The 19,472-nt window shown below is 64.6% G+C and overlaps 3 protein-coding genes across 3 annotated transcripts; 2 read left to right on the top strand and 1 right to left on the bottom strand.

Moving 5' to 3' along the window:
* Window positions 1–1,295: 1,295 nt before the first annotated feature.
* Window positions 1,296–2,804, bottom strand: EMIHUDRAFT_212331 (hypothetical protein; the record flags this gene model as incomplete). The annotated part of the gene is made up of 1 exon (XM_005766190.1): window positions 1,296–2,804. One exon carries the CDS (start codon window positions 2,802–2,804, stop codon window positions 1,296–1,298), a length of 1,509 nt encoding a protein of 502 aa, XP_005766247.1.
* Window positions 2,805–9,933: 7,129 nt separating this feature from the next.
* Window positions 9,934–12,765, top strand: EMIHUDRAFT_212327 (hypothetical protein; the record flags this gene model as incomplete). Its single annotated transcript, XM_005766189.1, has 3 exons — window positions 9,934–10,553; window positions 10,618–10,790; window positions 10,865–12,765. 3 exons carry the CDS (start codon window positions 9,934–9,936, stop codon window positions 12,763–12,765), a joined length of 2,694 nt encoding a protein of 897 aa, XP_005766246.1.
* A 209-nt stretch (window positions 12,766–12,974) lies between these two features.
* Window positions 12,975–15,808, top strand: EMIHUDRAFT_212326 (hypothetical protein; the record flags this gene model as incomplete). Its single annotated transcript, XM_005766188.1, has 9 exons — window positions 12,975–13,018; window positions 13,150–13,249; window positions 13,317–13,897; window positions 13,972–14,184; window positions 14,307–14,471; window positions 14,575–14,700; window positions 14,735–14,936; window positions 15,013–15,420; window positions 15,512–15,808. The coding sequence occupies 9 exons, from the start codon at window positions 12,975–12,977 to the stop codon at window positions 15,806–15,808; spliced, it is 2,136 nt and encodes a 711-aa protein (XP_005766245.1).
* Between the last annotated feature and the right edge of the window lie 3,664 nt (window positions 15,809–19,472).

Genomic DNA, 19,472 nt, shown 5'->3' with positions numbered 1-19,472 from the left:
ACCAGTCCCCTGTTATAGGGGCGGCCAGGCAGCGAAATCTCACTCCCCCCACCCCCTCCCTTGCGGCCGCGCGGCAGGCACCGCTACGTCACTGTCATTCTCCCGGGCACTAGAAAAACGCTCGCGTTTGGCGAGATAGAGGTACGTTAGCCAGACGCGAGTGCGTGGGCAATATGCGATGTGGCTCCGAAAGCGGCGAGCGCTGCGGCGGAGGCGTCGGGCGGGCGCAACGCGGGGGGCTGAGTGCGCGCCTGATCCGCGATCGAGTAGTGGCGCGACGATGTGTTGTCGAGCTCGAGCAGGATGTCGACCACCTCCTGCACGTGGGCGGCCTGGAGGTAGTCTGCCATCATCTTCTCGTACTCGGAGTCCAATGTGATGCAGTGGCCCGAGGTCAAAGCGGGAGTCCGCGAAAGCCGGGTTTGTTTTTTTCCTCGCCGGGGGGCACGCAAAGGACACCAACTCTGCTCTCCCATGTTCATGCTCGTCGCTGTCTCGGCCCTCACGGCCCTGCCTGCCACTACGCCTTCGGCTACCATGCTTCTTGGCCGCCGCGCCGCCCTTCCGTCAGTGCTAGGTGCGGCGCTTGGCGCGGTGGCGCTTCCGACGGCGGCGCTGGCGCGGCCACTGGATGCTGGCGCCGCGGGCCGGGCGAGCCTGTTGACAGCGATTTCCGACGACGAGGAGGAGGCGGCCAAGGTGGCGACGGCGGTCATTGCCGGCGCTGTCATCGTCTCGCCCTACATCGGCATCGTCACAGTCCAGAAGCTCATCTCTAACGCCGCGGATGACGAGCTCAAGTGACAAGCCTGCCCGTAGCTTGAGTGGTGCGGCTACGTCCAATGACGCGTCCACACGACGTGTAGGTCGGAGCTGCGCGGCGGTCAGGACCCGGACTGGGCGGTGACGCCGGACGCCAAGCGCAAGCGCAAGCAGAGGGAGCTCGAGGCGGCTGCGCCTCTTTCAGGGAAGCTAGCTTGCGTCGCCATGACACGTCCATGGCACGTGTGCCTCAGGCGGCGCTCGCGGCCGAGAAATCGAAGAAGAACAAGCCCTTCTGGCAGCGATGAGGGATGAGCAACGAGACGGCGAGGCGGCGTATGTGGCGCTCCAGTCGCGTGGCGGCGCGCGCGGTTCGAGACGCACGGTGGCGGGTCACTTGAGTGCGCGCGTGACTCGATCCTGAAATCGCGCACGCCGCGCCACCGCACAGCGACTGCCCTCTGCACATAGGGCACTGGTAGAGCATTTTTCGCTTCGGAGTCGATGAACTCAGACGAAAAAATTACAGGTTTCTACCAGCAAACTCGGAGGCCTGAACGCGCCGCGCTAGCCCTCATAAGCCCCTCCCGCCCAGCCTGCGAGACCCGAGTGGAGGCGAGCCAGAGCTGTAGTCCGTCCGGCATCGCTCCCTGCTCGAGCGCGCCGGCGAGCGCCTCCGCGCCCACGTCACCCACGTCCGTGTCGCCGAGCTGCAAGACTGCGAGCCCGCGCGCGTGCGTGGGGTGGAGGAGGCGAGGGCCGGTTAGCGCCCGCGCCAGCGCGACGCAGCCGTCGTCACCAATCGGATTGCATCCCAGGCAGAGGCGGCGCAGCCGTCCTCTGAAGGCAGTCCCACCACGCGGCTCGGCGAGGAGCGCGGCGGCGAGCGCCGCTGCGCCTGCGTCGCCCACCTGGCAGTCCTCGATCTCCAGGGCAGTCAAGCTGTTCAGCTCGGGCAGAACCTGCACGAGTGCCGTCACGCCCGCGTCTCGAATGGGGTTGCAGCTCAAGCTCAACAGGAGCAGAGCGTTGGCGAGGTCGTGATTGGCAGCCAAATCAGTTCGCATCGCCTCCGAGAGTGTCGCAGCTTCGTCGACAGCGAGGCCCATCGAGCCCCAGTCGAGCCACGACGCCGCAAACGTGTTCGAGAAGCGGCCGCGGGCGGAGCCGTCCGGATCGAATCGGACGTCTGGCAGCAGGCGCTTCGGCGCCTCCTCTTCGTCCAACGCGAGGGCGCTGGTGAGCAAGCGAGGCATCATCCCATTCGCCTCCTGCACGGGTCGGGGAAGCCGGGCCGAGTACATCTGTGCGCTCAGTCTCTCCAGCCGAGCGACGACTGTGGCGGCCGCGGCGACGGCCTCGCCGAGGGCAGAGTGCATCACGCGGCAGGAGCAAGCGGCGGCGCGAGCGTCTCGCAGGCCCCACCATGGCAGCATCAGCTGAAGCTCGTCGGCGGCGAGTGATGTCAGCGAGGCGGGCGCCCGCTCGTACACACACATCACAGCGCCTCCGTGCACGGCGCGAGCCGGCCCGCAGTGAAGGCGGCTCCAGCTCGCGTCTGCCTCCAGCGCGTTGCTGCTCGGCACGGTGGCGACCGACTCCTCTGGAGTACAGGCCGCCTCGCCAATGATGCAAACCAGCGGCACTTGCGGGTAGCAAGACAGGTACTCGCGCCAGGGCAGCGCGCGTCCCCACACGAAGCAGAGACACGTGCGCGAAGGCTCGTCGATGCGGAAGAGTTCGTCCGGACGCACGCGGATGATGCCGCCTCGCAGAAAGCACCGCATGGTTTTGTATGATGGCAACACGTCGAGGTCTACGCCGCGCACAGGCACGCCGGCTTCCTCGAGCTGCGCCTCAAAGGCGCCCTCGCCGCAGCCAATGCTCACCGCACTGAGGCCGCGCTCCTGCAGCAGGCGCACGAGGATCGCGGTCTGCCCGGACGTCGGCCAGGCCTGGACGTTTGGCGACGGCCAGGCTGACGAGTCGACTAGCTGCTCGGCGGGGCGCTGCGCGTAGGTGCGGCCGGCGGAAAGCCTCATATACAACACATATGTGCGTGCACGGCGAGTCAGGGAGCAGCTGCAGGACAGCCATGTTTTTCTCTTTTCCCCAGTTTGCCTCTTCGAGTCAACCCGAGATGCTGGGGCGAGCCTTGGCGAGACTGCGTCAGCTGTTCCCACAGCAGGCTGGAAGTACCTGGCCAGCGTGCGGCGCTTTGGCCGGACACGGAATGGAACGCACCCCCCCCCCCCCAGACACTGCATTGTAGCTTCCATTCCAAACGGCTTTGTTCGGGCTCCCGTTCGCTATCCGCCCGGAGAATTCTTTTGCACTTCCTTCCCCGTCCGACCGCGCCGCCGCAAGACAAACAGAGTACGAAAGCGAGGTACTAGTGGAGCGAGACATCGCTCCGACCCCTAGAGTGCGAAGAGCTCGTTCGCATGGCCGCTCCCTCGTCGCTGCTGCGCGGCGAGCTATACAAGGCGGACCAGATGGGCGCCATCTTTAAGCTTCGCTGGGTCGAGCTCTGGGCGGGCGGCAAAGGCGAGTGGTCGTCCTACGAGCCTCAGACTCACAGCCCAGGGCACCGCACAGCACAGCACGCATTAGAAGCACAGTAGCCGGCCTCAAAGAGGCAGTCGTCCTCAATCGAACCCACAAGCTAGCCCGCCGACGCCCGAATCGCCCACTCGCCACTCTTCCAAAAGGCGAGCTCCGCTGGGGCTACCCCGGTCCAAACGCGGGCACGACCGACCGCGGCATCTCGGACCTGAGCGGCGCGACCGTCTCTCTCGGTGCCGAGGAGTGGCGCGGCGCGGAGGCTCGCCTCGCCTCCCGTGCCACACCGCGCTGCGTGAGTCTTCCCCCGAGCCTTCTCGGATGTCCTCTCGGTAGGCCCGGTTCGGGTTCCAAGTGACTCCGCGCTCGCGGCCGCGCACGTACTTCTTCCAGGCCTCGTCGGCCGAGGAGCGGCGCCTCTGGGTCGACGCGATCGAGAACGTCGCCTCGCCCGACGTGACTCGCTCCAACCTCGGGGGAGGGTACCGCCTCATCTTCATGGTCCGAGATCGCGCCGAGATCGCACGGGGGCGGGCAGCAGCCCAAGAGAGGCCCGAGAGAGGCAGCCTCGAGACGGCAGCGAGGCCCCGTCTTCGGAGGCGGGTCCCGCTGTGTGCCTGCCTCTCGCCCCACCACAGCTTCGGGCTGCACCGTCTGCATCCCTTGAGCCTGAACCAACAGTCTCTGAAGCCTGAGTCTCTGAAGCCTGAGCCCTCCCCCCCCCCCCCCCCCCCTGCCTCCGCCCCCGCCCTACCCCCCCCGCAGGTCCGGCCGCAGTACCCGCGCCCGTGGGGCATCCTCGGCTGAGGATCCTGCCCTCCTCCAGCGAGCCCGCCCGCCACTCCTCGTCGGCCCACCGCGCAGGCATCGACCTCGGCTCCGCGCCGGGCCTGCCCTGCGTGACGGTGCTCGAGGTGGCTGGCGAGGAGGCGCGCGGCTCGCCAGGGGGCGGACCACCGCGGTGGACCAAGACTAGACCCCGAGTCGCCGAGGAGGTCGACCGCTCCTTCCCGACCAGGCGCGCGCCGTCGGCCTCCTCGCGGGCGACGTCGTGCTGACGCTCGGCAGCGCCGCCTTCCAACCGCCTGCTGCGTCGACCAGCCCCATCATGAGTGTCTCTTGGTCAGTACTCAGGCAACACCGTCCTGCGCACTGCGACGGTGGCGCAGCGGCGGGACCTCCTCCTGCTACGGCAGCCGTGGATGGCGCCTCTCCACGCCGTCGAGCTGTGAACAGGTTGCGCAGCGCGCCTTCCGCGAGGCTCCGTATGGCCGAGTGACCATGCGGCTCGTGACGCACAACCGCGAGGTCAGCAGCACCAGCCGGCAGCACCAGCCAGCAGCACCAGCCGGCAGCACCAGCCAGCAGCACCAGCCGGCAGCACCAGCTGGCAGGACGACTCACTGGCTACTCACTCACTCACTCGCGACCCGCAGCCGCGAGGCTTGGGCACCCCTCCTGCCACCGCCGTCCCTTCACGCGCCCGGCCCGCGCACGAAGGTCTGCATCATGAAGCACCAGTCGCAGCAGCTCTTCTGCTCGGACCCGCCCGCGGGCGTCGGCGCCGTCCCCACGCGCTCCCTCGGCAGCGGCGGCGGGTAGCACTCTCTTCACGCGCCTCGCCGTCGGCAGGCGCCATCATCACCCGCTTCCTCGACGGCGGCGGCGTCGGAGGACTCAACGCCGGGGACCGGCTCCTCGCCGTCAACGGCAAGCTGGTGACGGACGGCGCCGCCTCTCTGCTGCGCTGCGGGAGGGCGGGGGGCTAGCACTGACTCGTCGGGGTGGTCTCAGGCGCCGAGCAGCTGTCGCGCCGGCTGCAGGACTCGGCAGGCGAGGTGAAGCTGGTCGTGTCGGGCTACACGACGGCCCACTCGCTGCGCAAGGAGCGCGAAGGGGGCGAGACGGAAGTCCGTGCGGCCGAACGCAGCGCCTCTTCACGCCTGGCCTCGGCTGTGGACAGGACGAGGAGGGCAAGCTCGGCGTGCGGCTCAGCGACGGGCCTCGCCACTCGCCGCCCGTCCTCTCGGAGGCGAAGCCGAGATGCAGCCGAGATGCAGCCGAGATGCAGCCGAGAGGCGGCCGAGGTCGGCCGGAGCCGAGATGCAGCCGAGGTATAGTCGTGGGCGCAGCGCGTGAACGGCGTCTCTTCATGCCGCTCTGCTGTGAACTGCTGTGAACAGGTCGCGCGCTCCTCGTCGGCGTGGTCCGCTGGCCTCCGCGCGGGCGACGCCGTGGTCGGCGTGAGCGGCGAGGCCGACTCTTCTTCGACGCCGCACCGACTGACGCCTCGCCACTCATTCTGGTGACCCGCGACCAATGGATGAGCTCATTAGGCCGTGTTCGACGCCGAAGAGGCCGAGCAGCGCATCGCCGCCGCCGGCCGCAGCGTCAACATCGTGACGTGGAAGTCGCGCCCAGACATGGATGGCGTGGCGGGCGCCAAGGAGCGGGCGCGGGGCGCGCCGCCGAGGCGGCCGAACGTGACGGCGTCGGCGGCGGAGTGCTACTACCTTCCGCACGCGTGGCACAAGCAGGAGCTCTATCACGACCTCACGCTGCCGACCTACGATGCGGCGGCCGCCGTGCCGGTTGGAAAGGTGCGGCTCGAAGGGTGAGAGAGGCGCCAGCTGCACCCTCGTCACGGCTCACGCAGCTGCCGATAATATTTTGTAGAGTGTTGAGGGAAACGTGTGGCGTGATCGAACATAACATTTACGCGATCTCTGAAGAGGGGGAGTAGTAGCCCGAGTAGCAAAAGTGGGCGGCAGAGTGAGAGAGTGTACATACGTTCCAAAATTTGTGTACGCGGCTGGGTTCACAGCGATGTAGGAGAAAGGTGGGACCAAATCACGGTCGCGGCCTTCCGACTCGCGCCTCCGCCTCACTGGCACTATTGTAGCCCTGGCCGGTGCGCGTGCAGAGTTGAAGTTCCGGAGTGAAAATTCGAACGCGTTCTCTCACGGTGACCAAAAAATGTCCACCTCAGAGGCACCTCCGGAGGCAGGCCGCCGCACGCCGGCGACACAGCTCCAGCTGTCGAACTGACCCGCAGCTCCTCTCAGAGCGGGAACTGTGACAAAAGTTGATTAAGGCGGTTGTCAGGAATCATCATACGGATCAAATGGTGGCTCTTTCATGACGGGAGACCGCCCGACCACTCCTGGGTGGCACTGCCACCGGTGTCGCTCGACGTCCTGTCGACAGCGTGCCAACAGCGACACAGACCATGTGGGACGCGTCGAGTATCGACCTCTACTGCTTACCCAGCCTTCGAGTGTATCCTGGCTGTGGTCCCACACCCACTGGTGTCCTCTCAGAGACCGCAGGAGGTCATGACATGTGAGGGTCGATGGGAGTGCCAACCCCACAATGCCTAAAGACCCAGCCTTTATCTCTCAGCGAGTGCGTACTTGTAAGGTGCCTATATGGGCTTCCAGTATCGGACCTTCAAGACATGCGCTTTTGGCCGGTGGCCTCTTCGGACATGGTACCTCCGGTGAGATAGTGGCTGCCAGTTCGAGACTGGGGCCGATCGAACTTGAGTTGTTCGGAGGAGGAATCCGGCCAGCACGGGTACAAAGACCAGGCGGCTGCTGCAGCAGCCATCACGGGCGGCGGCGTGGCCATCTTTCCGTACGACGCCTGCTAGCTGCAGCAGTTCGGACTTCACGTAGCAGCCAGCTCCCGACACGGGCGCGGCGAAGGCGATCCGTGTGCAGCTCGCACTTGCCGCTCCGAGCAAGGTACTGAGCGAACTCGAATGCACGGCACTTTGTGTGGCGCGCTCACCGCTGCAAATCGTGACGCTCTTCACGTAAACGCACAACCCCGGGGCGTCACATAAACGCACAACCCCGGGCCCCGAAATGACGCTGTTCACATAAACGCACAACCGACGCTGTTAACAGGTAAGTAAGTGTACGAGCTGGAATACCTCGTGCAGTGGAAGGGCTTCCCCCTACTGGGGGATACGGACAGGTGGGAACCCGAGCGCAGGCTGGCGGAGGGGCTCTCGCCTGGCGAAGCCACACACCTGCGAGACAGCCTTGAACAGGTGCGCACGAGGAAGAGGGAGGACGGGCAGCCGAGTGTCATGCCCCACGGAGCGCTGGCCGAGCTCAGGGCCCACTTCGGAGTGCAGGGGTGGTCGGACCTCCGAGGGGGAGACATCCGTGCGAAGGAGGACCAGCTCGTGCAAGTAGCGCTGATCCTGGAGCGGAGGGCGGCGAGGGCTGCGTTCCCGCGCGAGCTCGCAGGGCAGCTGGAGACGCTCAGGGGCGGAAAGTATGCTGCCGCCGCGAAGAGGAGGCTGGTTCCGGCCCCGATCGGGAAGACCCTCTTTGGGGGGCACCTGCCCGTCGCGACAGAGGAAGGGGCGTGTGCTTCTGCGCCAGCAGCAGTCACGCCGCTCGACCCCAGGGAGCGGAGGTGGTTGGAACAGACGGACTCGTCCCCGCACACTCCCGCGAAACGCGAGGTTGATGACGATGACCGGGAGGGGCACGACGACGATGCCGGAACCGAACATCCCCTGGGGAGCGACTGCGATGAGCCAAGCGTGGACAATGGGATGGAAGGAAGAGGATGGCCCATTGAGGACGACAAGCGAATCCCGTCGCTCAGCACGCCTGAGCCAAAGGAGGACCGGCGGCTGCGGCGAGAGGCGCAGCGGGGACTGACAGTAGGGACCCCGCCGGACCACTGGACTGAGGCAGCGCACCGGGCCAGAGCTTGCGTGCGGCCCGGGGATCCGGACGCCGGGCCGGTGTGGGAGACAGAGGCCACGTGGCGAAGAGACCAGCCGAGGGATGAGCCGACGCTCAACTCCGGCTGCGGCCTTGCCCCCACAGACCCGGTGGTGCGCGCCTTCTCACGGGACGTGCACCTACATCCGCCAGGGGAGGAGGAGGGTAGGCTCACCCTCTACAAGGGACTCACGACCGCCGAAGCGGAGCACTTCCTCTGGCAGGGCGAGCTGCGACTCGAACGATCCCTGCAACTCCTGTCTCGCAGAGTGCGCAGGGACACGGGAGAGTTCGTGGGGTGGGGGCTGGAGGGGACCCTGTTCTCCAAGGACCCGGCCACCGCCCTGCGTGAGGCGGACGGCGGCGGGAAACTCGTGATCTGCGCAAACGCCGCCGAGCTGCTCCAGCAACACGAGGCGCTCGACCTAACGGACGAGGTGGTGCTGGCCGCAGTCGAACGGGGGGTGCACGAACGGACGCGGCGCCACGCGAGCATGGACCCGGCCTCCGGGGACGGGTCCCGGGATGAGCTGGGCAGCGCCAGTCGAACACTGACAAGCGCCGCCAGGGAGGCGCGCGTCGCGCTCCTGGCCGGCGGGCGCGTCGGACGGGACATCCTGCGAATGCCGGTGTACCGGGTCCCGCCCCTGACCGGGGTCGGCGAGGGCGGGGACGCGGAGACGCTCGCGGGCCTCTACGAATGGGCGGCGGAGTGCGAGGGGATTGCCACGCGGCCGCCGCCCGAGGACCAGGTCCCCCTCCCGCCCATTCGCATGAAGTGGGAGGAGGCGAGGGGGATGCGATCCGACACCACGGCCTACATGATGGACCTTGCCCTGCAAAGGCACGCGAGGATCCGGTACACCGACGTGGCCTTCACCGACGGGAGTCTGCAGCCGGCAACAAGGGAGGAGCCTGCCCGAGTTGCGTTTGGGATATACGCGACAGGGACGGGCCTCCGTGGGGCGGATGTTCACGGGGGCGCGCTTCCGTCGGGCGCCACAGTGCAGGACGCGGAGACCACGGCGGTGTATGCGTACCTGGCCAGGACGGTGCGCCGCGCCCGCGGGCGGGATGCCAAGGTAAGGGCTCTTGTTCTGGTAGACTCCAGCAGTACCCTCGTCATGATAGAGGCGGCGAGAAGGGCGCGGTCATTGCGGGCTCTGCGAACAATGCACCGGCGGCAGCTGCTCGAGCGGATTGTTGAACTCTGCAACGACCGCGCTGTGGAGCGAGTGGAATTCATGTGGGTCCGAGCGCACCGGGGGGTGTACGGCAATCACTATGCGGACACCATCGCCAATGCGTACCTCGCCACGCAGCCACACAAACCCGAGACGGTGATGGGAGGCGTCGTACGATGATCTCAGGCCCAGTGAGGTAGTGCATCTGACTACCCCGGATCCTGCTGAACAAGCTCCTCTTGTAGCTCGATCGGTCACACCGCCATCGCCGTCGGGGAGAGGGGGGACGACACTGCTTCGGCAGCGTGCACCTCGATCCTGTACCGTGTTTGTTATGACCCCCCCCAATGAACACACCAGTGAGGGAGGGCGAGACGATCGAGGGGTCCCGTACCACGCGGAATCGGCCCTATCCAGTGCTCAAGTGCTCAAGTAAGTGTAAGCGGAACAGCTGAGTCGACTAATCCTTTGCGTTCACACCGGCAGGAAGGAGAGACTCACCTGCAATACGATAGGTACAATAACGATTTCGGCCTTAGCCGTCGGCAAGCACCTCTAGCCGACATCGACAAAAGTCCCTCACTGCATCTTGCATCTTTTTTTTGGTGTTCTCCGAGCATCCGACTTGCTCCGACCGAGCCATCCGACTTGCTCGAGCCACATTATCACACTGGCATATGCCCAGCGTTTTCGCGTTGGCGGCCACCGTTTTTGCCTTTGGCGCCACCACTCCACCGCTGTCACAGCCTACGCAGCCGTCGTCGTCGGTTGAATCAACGCCGCTGCGTGAGAAGCTGCGCGACAAGTACCGAGGCCGCCCTGACGCTCAAGGTGTCACGTGCACGATGCTCATCCAAATGAGCGTCGTTCAAGGCGAGTTCTGGCTTCAAAAAGCTGAAGTTTTCAACAATATTACCGGAGCCACTGTGCTCATCGAATACGACAAGAGCAGAGACATCCGAATGACTTCACTGTCCGATGCGACAGGACCGGGCTTCTACTGCAGCTACATGCAACAAGCGAACAACCTGCCTGACATGGCCAAGCACGATGCCGTGCTAGACCTCACCGCACGAGTGCAAAAGCACAAAGACCTCGACTGGTTTGACATATTTCCAGGCGTCCGCGAGGTCGTCTCGTACCGGCTGGCGGGCCACGAACACAACTCAGTGTTTGGCATACCCCTCGACGGCGACGTGATCATGATGGCTTACCGCGCCGATCTCCTTGAGACGGCTGGCTTTGCCATACCACGCACCTGGGAGGAGTTCGCCACGATCTCTGATTATTTCGCTGAGTGCGTCGCGCCCTGCTCCCCTGTTGGCCACAGCTCGTCCCTGAACCTCGACTTACGATCGCAGGCGCGACATCAACTTTGACGGGCAGCCCGACTTCGGCGCGTGCTTCCGAACCTCGATGCGGGATGCGCACACACCGTTCTGGGCCATCGTGGCGCCATATCTACAGACGGAGGGCCGCTCGCAGGGCATATTCTTCGACATGGAATCCTTGATGCCCAAGTCCAGCAAACCGAGTTTGTCAACGCACTGCGCATGTGGAAGCGCCTCGTCCTCACCTCGCCCTACCGTGATCTGGGTCCTATTTCAGCTGGGCAAAGCCGCAATTTGATGGCCGAGGGTCGCTGTGCGCTCATGCTTGACTTCCCGAAGAGTATTACGACGGCCATCTATTCGGGCATCTCCGCCCTGGTCATTAGCAACCAGACAGAGCGCGGCGATCCGAACGGGAGGCTGCAAGTGCACCGGCTGCCAGGCGTTGCATGCACAGAGATACAGCACATGCAGAGCCTTGGCTTTTCTCGCACTGGAGCCGTCTCAGCCGACTTGTGCGCAGACCAAACCACCCCCCTCATCACCAGCTGTCCATTCGCAGTGAATGGCGTCAATTATGCGCCACTGTACGCTGGTGGCGGCCTCGCGGCCTCGGTACGCAAAAGCGCAATTGCGATCCATCAGGACATCGCCTTTGACTTTTGGATGTTCGTGGCAGATCCTGCAATTTCGTATCTCGACGTAGCTCGGCTGGATGGCGGTCTCGACCCTTACCGCAACCGTCACGTCGAACCGCTCAACAATTTGTCGTCAGTTGAGGCGCAGGCATACATCAAGAGTTCGTGGTCGCCCAAGCAGATCAGGTCATTGCGCGCCGAGACCAAGTTTGTGTTTGAGACCGAGAACGGCGTGCGCGACCTCTCAATTCAGGGTTACTACCCGTATGTGCACGACGCCACATTACCCACGCTGTTTGAATACTTGCAGGATCAGAAGGATGAAGCGACGACTCAGCTCGAGATCACCCGCAAGTGGAAAGAGGTCACCAGGCGGTTCACACTGCAGGGGCAGCGCAATGAGTACCGCCGCACGCTCGGACTTGGCCCCTACGACGAGCCCTCCGGCGACTCGCTCACGTTGCTCATCTACATTCCACCCTTCGTTCTCGGGTTCGGTTTGCTTGGCCTCTTGGTCTACGCTGGCCGCCGCGTGTACCACCGACTCAAGCAGCAGGCCGCGCTGGCGAAGGAGCAGGTTCGGCTCAAGCACAAGCGCGTTCGCGACGCGTCCAACCTTATCACCTCAGTGCCGTTCCCAATGGTCTTCATCAAGCTCTCCGACTTCAAGAGCCTCCGCCGCCTCGTGCCTTTTGAAGTGGCGCGGCAAAAGGGCTTGCAGTTCTATATGGACGATTTTGACGCTATCACGCATTTCTGTCGCAAGCACCCCACCTGCTTCATCTCCCACCAATGGCTCGGGTTCAGCGAGCCCGACTCCGACAACCAGCACTTCCCGGCAATTTGCACCGCGGCGGAGCAGCTTTGCGAGAATGCAGGCGTCGTTCCGGACGAGCTGTACCTCTGGCTTGACTACTCTTGCATCGCGCAGCAGAATGAGACCCTGAAGTCGCTGTGCATCTCTGCGATTGGGATGTATGCTTGCGTCGTGCGCTATTTCATCGTCGTCGCTCCGCCCGCCAGGCACAGAGAGCTCGGCACCATTTGTAATGCTGAAACGTACAGCAAGCGCGGCTGGTGTCGCCTCGAGCAGTGGGCACGCATGACGGCGGGCGGCCTGGCGGACATGCATGTCTTCACGGGCGACAGCTTGGAATCGGCCTGCCTCACTCCGATGTGTGAACTCAAGGAGCAGAGCGCGCGACTATCGAGGGCGGATTTGACCGGCGCCAGCGCAACTGAGGCGATCAACGACTGGGTCACCGAGTCGATCTGCGTCTTCGAGGGAGAGTTCTCGAATGTGGAGGACAAGGTCAAGCTTGTCGACATCGTCCTGGGCCTCTGGTTCATCGCTCTGCAGAGTGACACGCGTGGTGCACGCGCAGAGGAGGCCCGCGAGAGGAGGGTCATCCTCGACGCCATCGAGGCGAACAAGGCGAGGGTCTTCCCGGCCGAGATCTTTGGCGACCTCGTGGAGGTGCTCGAGCAGCACGCAATGCATTGCGGCAGGGAGCTAAAAGTGCACATGGAGTATACCTAAAAGTGCACATGGAGAGGGCGTTTGTAACAACTCTTGGAGAGGGCGCTAACAGGTTCCTTTTGCATGTGTGTTATGTAGAAGGCCCGGCCGGCGCGTCTTAGACTTCGCGCGTGATTCCGAAAGCATCAGGGTACCCGGAGAATCCCCAGCTGCGGAAACGTAGTGTCGCTCAAGAGGTGCGATACTGCGGGGGAGTGTAAGGTGCCTATATGGGCTTCCAGTATCGGACCTTCAAGACATGCGCTTTTGGCCGGTGGCCTCCTCGGACAGTACTGTAAAAGTCCGGCTCTGTCTGTGTGCATTTTGCTAGAGCAGGCGCGTGAAAACGCCGATTTGAGTGTAAATTCGGCGATTAATTCGGCCGTCCCTGTCGCCTGAGTCCAGCTCGTCGGAGTGGTCGCTCGACATCTGGCAGGTCGGCCTCACCTACCGCATTCTGCAGCTGGTCGATACGGCCGTGGCGTCTTGGCATGCTCTGCGCGATGTGGGAGACCTTGAAGACTTACCTCTATTACCGCACAAGTAGACAGGTACGCGTTGATATCTGGCAGGTCGGCCTCACCTACCGCATTCTGCAGCTGGCCGTGATAGCCTACGTCCTATGGGACTTGATTGTGAGCAACAGCTATGTCGTCTCAGAGGTACCGTCCGGGACTGTCAACGCCTGGTGCGACACGGGACGAGCCTCGTTCGCTGCGCTGCTCGCTGCGCGCAATGCGACCAGCTTCGCTTATTGCTCCAGCCCCGACCACGATTTCATGTACTCCGCAGAGTGGTCGTATGTGCAGCCGGCCTGCCGGCCGCTGCAGCCAGACGAGATTGTAACAAAGGGGGTTGGGTCGGTGCACTTCACCACCAACATCATCGAGACGATCGAGTACGGCTGGCCGTGCGACGACGCGGACGCGGACGCGATGAAGCGCGGCAAATGTGAAGAGGGTGGCGGGTCCGTGGAGCAGTCTGGCAACCAATGCATCTGCGCTCTCTCAACCACCTTCTATCCGAAAGGGATCGAGGACCTGAAGCTCGCCTTCGAACACGAGTACCGCTCAACGGACAAGCTCTTCAACCCGATCCTCAAGGGCTCGTCCTTCAACTCGGCGGCAGAGCACAAGCTCGACACAGTTATCAAGTATGCTGCTGTTCTTTCCGTTCAACCACTCATGGAACCCAGCCTCTTAACGACAATTACTGGCCGTTGAACAGGTATCAGGCCGGCTCTATCCAGATCGACTGCGGCTCTTCTTGCGAAACCTCCTGCGAAGGCGACGACTGCATCGCAGTCTGGCCGTCGGGCCAGGCCATCGCGCTCAGCCTTGCAGACATCCTCGCCCTGGCCGAGTCGGGCATGGGCACCATTGGGCTGGACGAGATAAACACGAAGGTGTCGGGCGACCCTCGCAACGCCTCGGCGCACCCGTACTTCCGTACGACTGGTGTGCGCCTCTTCGTGAGCCTCGTGTACGACAACAGGCACAACGAGAGCGGCCGGCCGCGATGTTGCTGCGAACAGCGCTCTTCACACCTGCTCTCGTGAGCAGGCACGCGAGCGGTCGGGCTTGGTTCTGGAAGGAAAATCGCGATGTAGATGTCGAGGTGAAGGTCAAGCACGTCGAGCTCGGCTGGTCCGGTCTCGGGCCGCTCTACTCGTACCAAGAGCCTCCAGAGCTCGACGGCCCGGTCGAGTCGTACACACGGCTGACGAGGTACAGCCTCCTGAGCAAGAAAGAGAGGGCGGAGAGAGAACAATTGCTCGCGGCGAGGGTGATCCGCCTGCCTCTTCCGGAAGAGGCCATCGCCGCCCACTAGGTACCGACAGGGCGTCCTAATCGACTTCAGGGCGGCGGGGTACCTGTACGGCTTCGACTTCACGCACCTGATGCTGCTCCTCGTTGAAGGGACGCCCGCCGTCTCCGCTCGCTGCTCCTATGAGCGGTCTCTCCCCACAGCGCGTTGCACCCATGAACAGGATGGCCCTCTTCTCCCTCGCCGCGTTCGCCATCGACACGGTGGTCTTCGACCTCCTCCCGAACGGCGTCTCCGCCGTTCTATCGAACAAGCGCGCCGAGCGGATCAGCCGCCAGCAAACCTTTGCACAGATGGCGCTCCGATCGGCGCTGGGTGCGCTCTGGTTTCGCTCGCTCGACAAGGACGCCTCGGGCTACGTCACCGTGCAGGACGCCTCGCCGGCCAGCAGGGCACCAGCAGCCGTTTTAGATGTACTAGGGCCGTGTATGGAACGCGTAGGACCTTGCCGGGGTGTTTGGGCTCATCGAGGCGGTCGACAAGGAGCACGCGCTTGAGATGGCGCAGACGGTGCTTCGCGCTGCCAACCAGGGCGACGCCAACCAGGGCGAGGAGGGGGTGGCGCCTGCCGTACCTGCGCTGGATGCTTATCATTTTGGCACTCAACTGATAGGCGAGGGGCGCCTCTCGTACGAGGCCTTTATGTCGTGCCTGGAGGGCAGCGGTTCGCTTGGCTTCGCCCAGTTTGTCAAGCTTGTCCACCTGACGGGGCGTGGCAAGCACGTACGCGACGACGTCAAGGAACGCGTGTCCGAGGCGTACGACCGCGCGTCGGAGCGTGCGGCGTCCCTTCGCGCCAGCTCTTTGCGTGCGGGCTCGTGGCTGAGCCACGGGCTTAGCAGCCGGTCGGTGCTTTCGCCTCGGGGAAGGACGGTGCCGCAAAGTGGTTTGGGGCGGAGACGGAGGGTGGGACGCCGATCATGACGGGGCGCTGCGATAGGCGCCGACGGAGGAGGAGCCGCCGCCGAGGACGAGTGGACCGCCCGGACGGGATGAGAGGCCGACACCGAGCCCCCGGAAAACGACGGACGGCCCCGGCGCGGGCGAGGGGGCAGATAGCATGCGCAGCGAGCTCGCAAGGTTCGAGCAGGAGTCGAAGGACGAGCTCGCCAAGGGCTCCGACGAGGACGCAAGCCGCGCGGAGGAGGGCGGGAACGGGAGCGGACCGCGCCGGCAGAGCTCTGCGGCGCGACCAAAGCAGCCCCCTTCCGCCGGCGAGCCCACACAGATGATATGACGTGCGCCGCCCCAACGACAATTGAATTCTCCACTCGGTGTTCCCTTTTTCACGTGTCACAGTCTCTAGCACAGTCTGCCAACAACACCGACTAACACAAAAACACATGCTAAATCTCTCTCTCTCTCTCTCTCTCTCTCTCTCTCTCTCTCTCTCTCTCTCTCTCTCTCTCTCTCTCTCTCTCTCTCTCTCTCTCTCTCTCTCTCTCTCTCTCTCTCTCTCTCTCTCTCTCTCTCTCTCTCTCCGATCTACGCGCAGCAGTATTCTCTGTGCTGCCGACTTGTAAAGGAAGAAAGAAAAGAGACAAGTCAAGGTAGGGATGGGAGGACGGTATATTGGCCTCTAAATTCTTTTTCTGCTGCAGTCGCAGTCCCGAAAAGAAAGAAAGAAAGAAGATGTACATCGCTGAATAAAATTCTTTTTCTGTGAATCACTAGTGCTTGTGCGTCTTGGGTCCGGAGTTGTGCGTTTATGTGAAGCGCCATACGAGGTACTCGCAGAGTGTGGGTAAACGAAAGTACCGTATTCGGTACTATCAAGAAAGACACCGAAAAAAGTCGCCGCGGCAGTCCACGACGAGCCAGCCTGCTGCCGGCTCGCACGGCAGCCTCTTCCTCTCGACCAGCCTCAACTTCCGTACAGTCAACATTTTGTCGCTGCGTGCTCGTGGTGAGCTGTGGCGGCGGTCGAAGTTCGCCCAGGTTCGGTGACGAGCGCCGGACGATAGTACCGCCTCTGTTCGCCCTGTGCATGTCAGGCCAGGCTGCAACAGGGCACTACCAACGTGCTGCCCTGTTGCAGCCTGACTTTGCCCACTGTGCACAGTCGCCAGAGCACCACCACCGCCCGGCATCGTGTCACGGCGAGCTCCTTCTGCGCCCGCTCGCGAGGCTCTCGCGCTGGCACACTTTGGCCATCTGCTGCTCGCGTTCGGCGGGCTCTTCTCCGCACTCCTGCCACGGTGCCGTCACCACACACCTTCTGGCTGGCCTGAGCCGCGCGGGATCGCCGGCGGGGGCAACGCGTCGACCTCTCTCTCTGGTGCACCACGGGCCGCAACGGCCTGCGAGCAGCGTGCGCGAGGAGGCAGTGTGCCGGCACAGTCGAGCCGGAGCATCGGGTTCTTGATGCTTGTGGGGTCAAGTTTGACCTTATGTGGCCTAATATGCAACAATAATGCTATGCTCTCACCCAGCCTTTTGAGATATGATTCCACAAAGTCGAATTTTCGTTTACTGGTGACCATAGTACCGTCTGTCCGGTTTGCGTTTCTTCAAACGAAACACTTTAAGTCTCGACTATCGCTAAGCTGCTTATGGGGCACCGCAGAGGCTCCCTTGGGGATGCCTGAGGCCACCCCAACCACTCACTAAGCCGTACGTAGACGAATTGGGCGCTACTTTTTTCGTTTACCCACACTATGCGAGTATTTTCTTCTCAATAACAAGGCTGTGAATCACTTCCCGGGTACCTGGTAGCTAGGTGTCCTGCCAGCGCGAATCACTAGGTGTCCTGCCAGAATGGAAGTCCGACGCTCCATCGCGCTGGCCGCCGCCGCGCTGGCCGCCAGCACTGCTGTACTCGCGCTACTCGCCAGCTCGCGCGTCGAGTCGGTCGGCCAGCGGCTGACGGCCGACGCCACAATCTCGCCCGCCTCGCCGCTGCCACTCCGGCACGAGATGTGGCGCGGACCAGCTTCTCAGGGCGTCCGGCTGCCGCAGCCGATCGCGACGCCCTCGCACGCCGGCGCCACCGGCACGCCTCGCTCTCTGCCGCCAGCCACAGCTCGGACGCCACGACCCTTATCCTCCTCACCACCGCCACCACCGCCACCGCCGCCTCGGCCTGTCGCCCGCCCGCCGCCGCCGCCGCCGCCGCCGCCTGTCGTCCGTCCGCGGCCAGAGACCGTCGGCAAAGGCCCGCCTTCGGCCTCGCCGCTCGCCTCGACCTACCTGGCGCACCTGCGGTACATGTCGAAGCACGATGGCAGCCCTCGCGACACGCAGCCGCACACTCGGACCTGGCTTACCGAGGCGGGAGGGGTGGCGAGGCGGGTCGCGGCGGCCGCGAGAGCTCTTCACGCCTCACGCCGCGAATAGGCGAGGGGCACGGGCGAAGCGGGGCTCGCCTCGCGAGATCGCGAGCTCGCAAAGATGCTCCGCTCTGCAGGCGTGCTCTGTGAGGCGGCGCGCCGTCGAGCCTCGAGCAGCATGCTCTGACGAGTTCGTCCTCGCTCCGCAGGCTGGCAGGAGAGGGACTCGCCCCCAGGCCTGCAGGCGGGTGGCGGGCAAGGGCCGCTCCTCACAGGCGCCTCCCGTGCTTGCGGCGAGGGCACCGCGAGACGGCGCCGCCTCTTCACTGCGCGGCTGTTGTCTGCCTCGCAGGCACCGCGTGGCACCACGGCGAGGGAAAGTGCCCGCCGGAGTGCTCGCAGCGGGGAGGGGTCTGCTACCCGCCGCTGGGGCGGTGCGACTGCCCCCGCCACCGGTGGGGACCCGCATGCGACTTCGTCGTCGAGCCTGCGATCGCGCGCACTCACATCTTCAGTGGCTGGTGCGTGTACAACGACTCGGCCCGTCGCCGCGCCTTGAGCGGCCCTCGCTTGTCCCGCGGGGGAAAGCGAGCGGCGTGCGTTGCAACGAGTAGGCGCCGTGGTTCTGCGACCGCCCGACCTGCACTTCGTCGCACCCCTCCCCCTTCTCCGTGTCGGCCGGGGCCGGCCAGCTCCCCGTCACCTTCCTCGGAGACATCTCTCTCTCTCTCTCGCCGCCCTCTTCACACCTCGCGCGCTCACAGCTCGACTCCTCACCTGTAGGGGACCGCTCCTCGCTCTCGCGCGGCTCCTCCGCGGCGTACGATTGCGTCGGCGAGCCGCTCAAGCAGCGGCCGCTGCAGCGCCAGCCGTCTCTTCTCTCTCCCACGCCGCAGCCTGGTGTGGAGATAGGCTCTCCGCTCGAGCAGTGCCCAGGCCGCTGCAGCGAGCACGGCAGCTGCAGCCCAAACGGCATGCGCTGCTTGGGCGGCCCGCACCTGACCACGACGCGTCCGTGACGCGTCCACCCCGCCCACCCACCAGGCAAGTGCCGCTGCTGGGGCGGGTACAGCGGCGCACGGTGCGAGGCCGCCGCCCCACACTTGGTGGCGCGGTGAGCCGGTCTCTTCACAGCTCTTGCCGTGAGCAGGTGCGCGAGGCCGCCCCGCGCCTACTGCCCGAACGACTGCCACGGCCGCGGCGAGTGCGATTTGGGCTTCTGCGCGTGCAAGCCGCCGTACTATGGCGTCGACTGCTCGCTCGCACCCCCGCCTCCGCCGGCCTCCGGCCTGGTGCCCTCCCGCGCCGCGCCGCTCGGCTGGGAGGAGCAGGGGGCGCTCCGCGTCCCCCCCGCCGCGCTGGTCCCTTCCGGGGGCGGCGGCGGGAGGAGGGGCGGCGGCGGGAGGAGGGGCGGCGGCGGCGGCGGGGGCGAGGGTTGCCAGCCGCCATGCGTGTTTGTGTACGAGCTGCCGGCTCGGATGAATGTGCTCTCCTCTCGGGGTGGGGTGGGGGTGCTGGGAGAGGTCCTCGTCACAGCGACGCCGTGATCAGGTGCTCGCCCTCAAGGCGGAGCCCGGCTGGCCGTACTACTCGCACGGGCGACCACGACCCCCCCACCCGCGGAGGGGAGCT

This window comes from Emiliania huxleyi (genome assembly GCF_000372725.1).
Source record: "Emiliania huxleyi CCMP1516 unplaced genomic scaffold EMIHUscaffold_52, whole genome shotgun sequence".
NCBI lineage: Eukaryota > Haptophyta > Isochrysidales > Noelaerhabdaceae > Emiliania > Emiliania huxleyi.
This window is presented reverse-complemented; position numbering and strand designations above follow the sequence as displayed.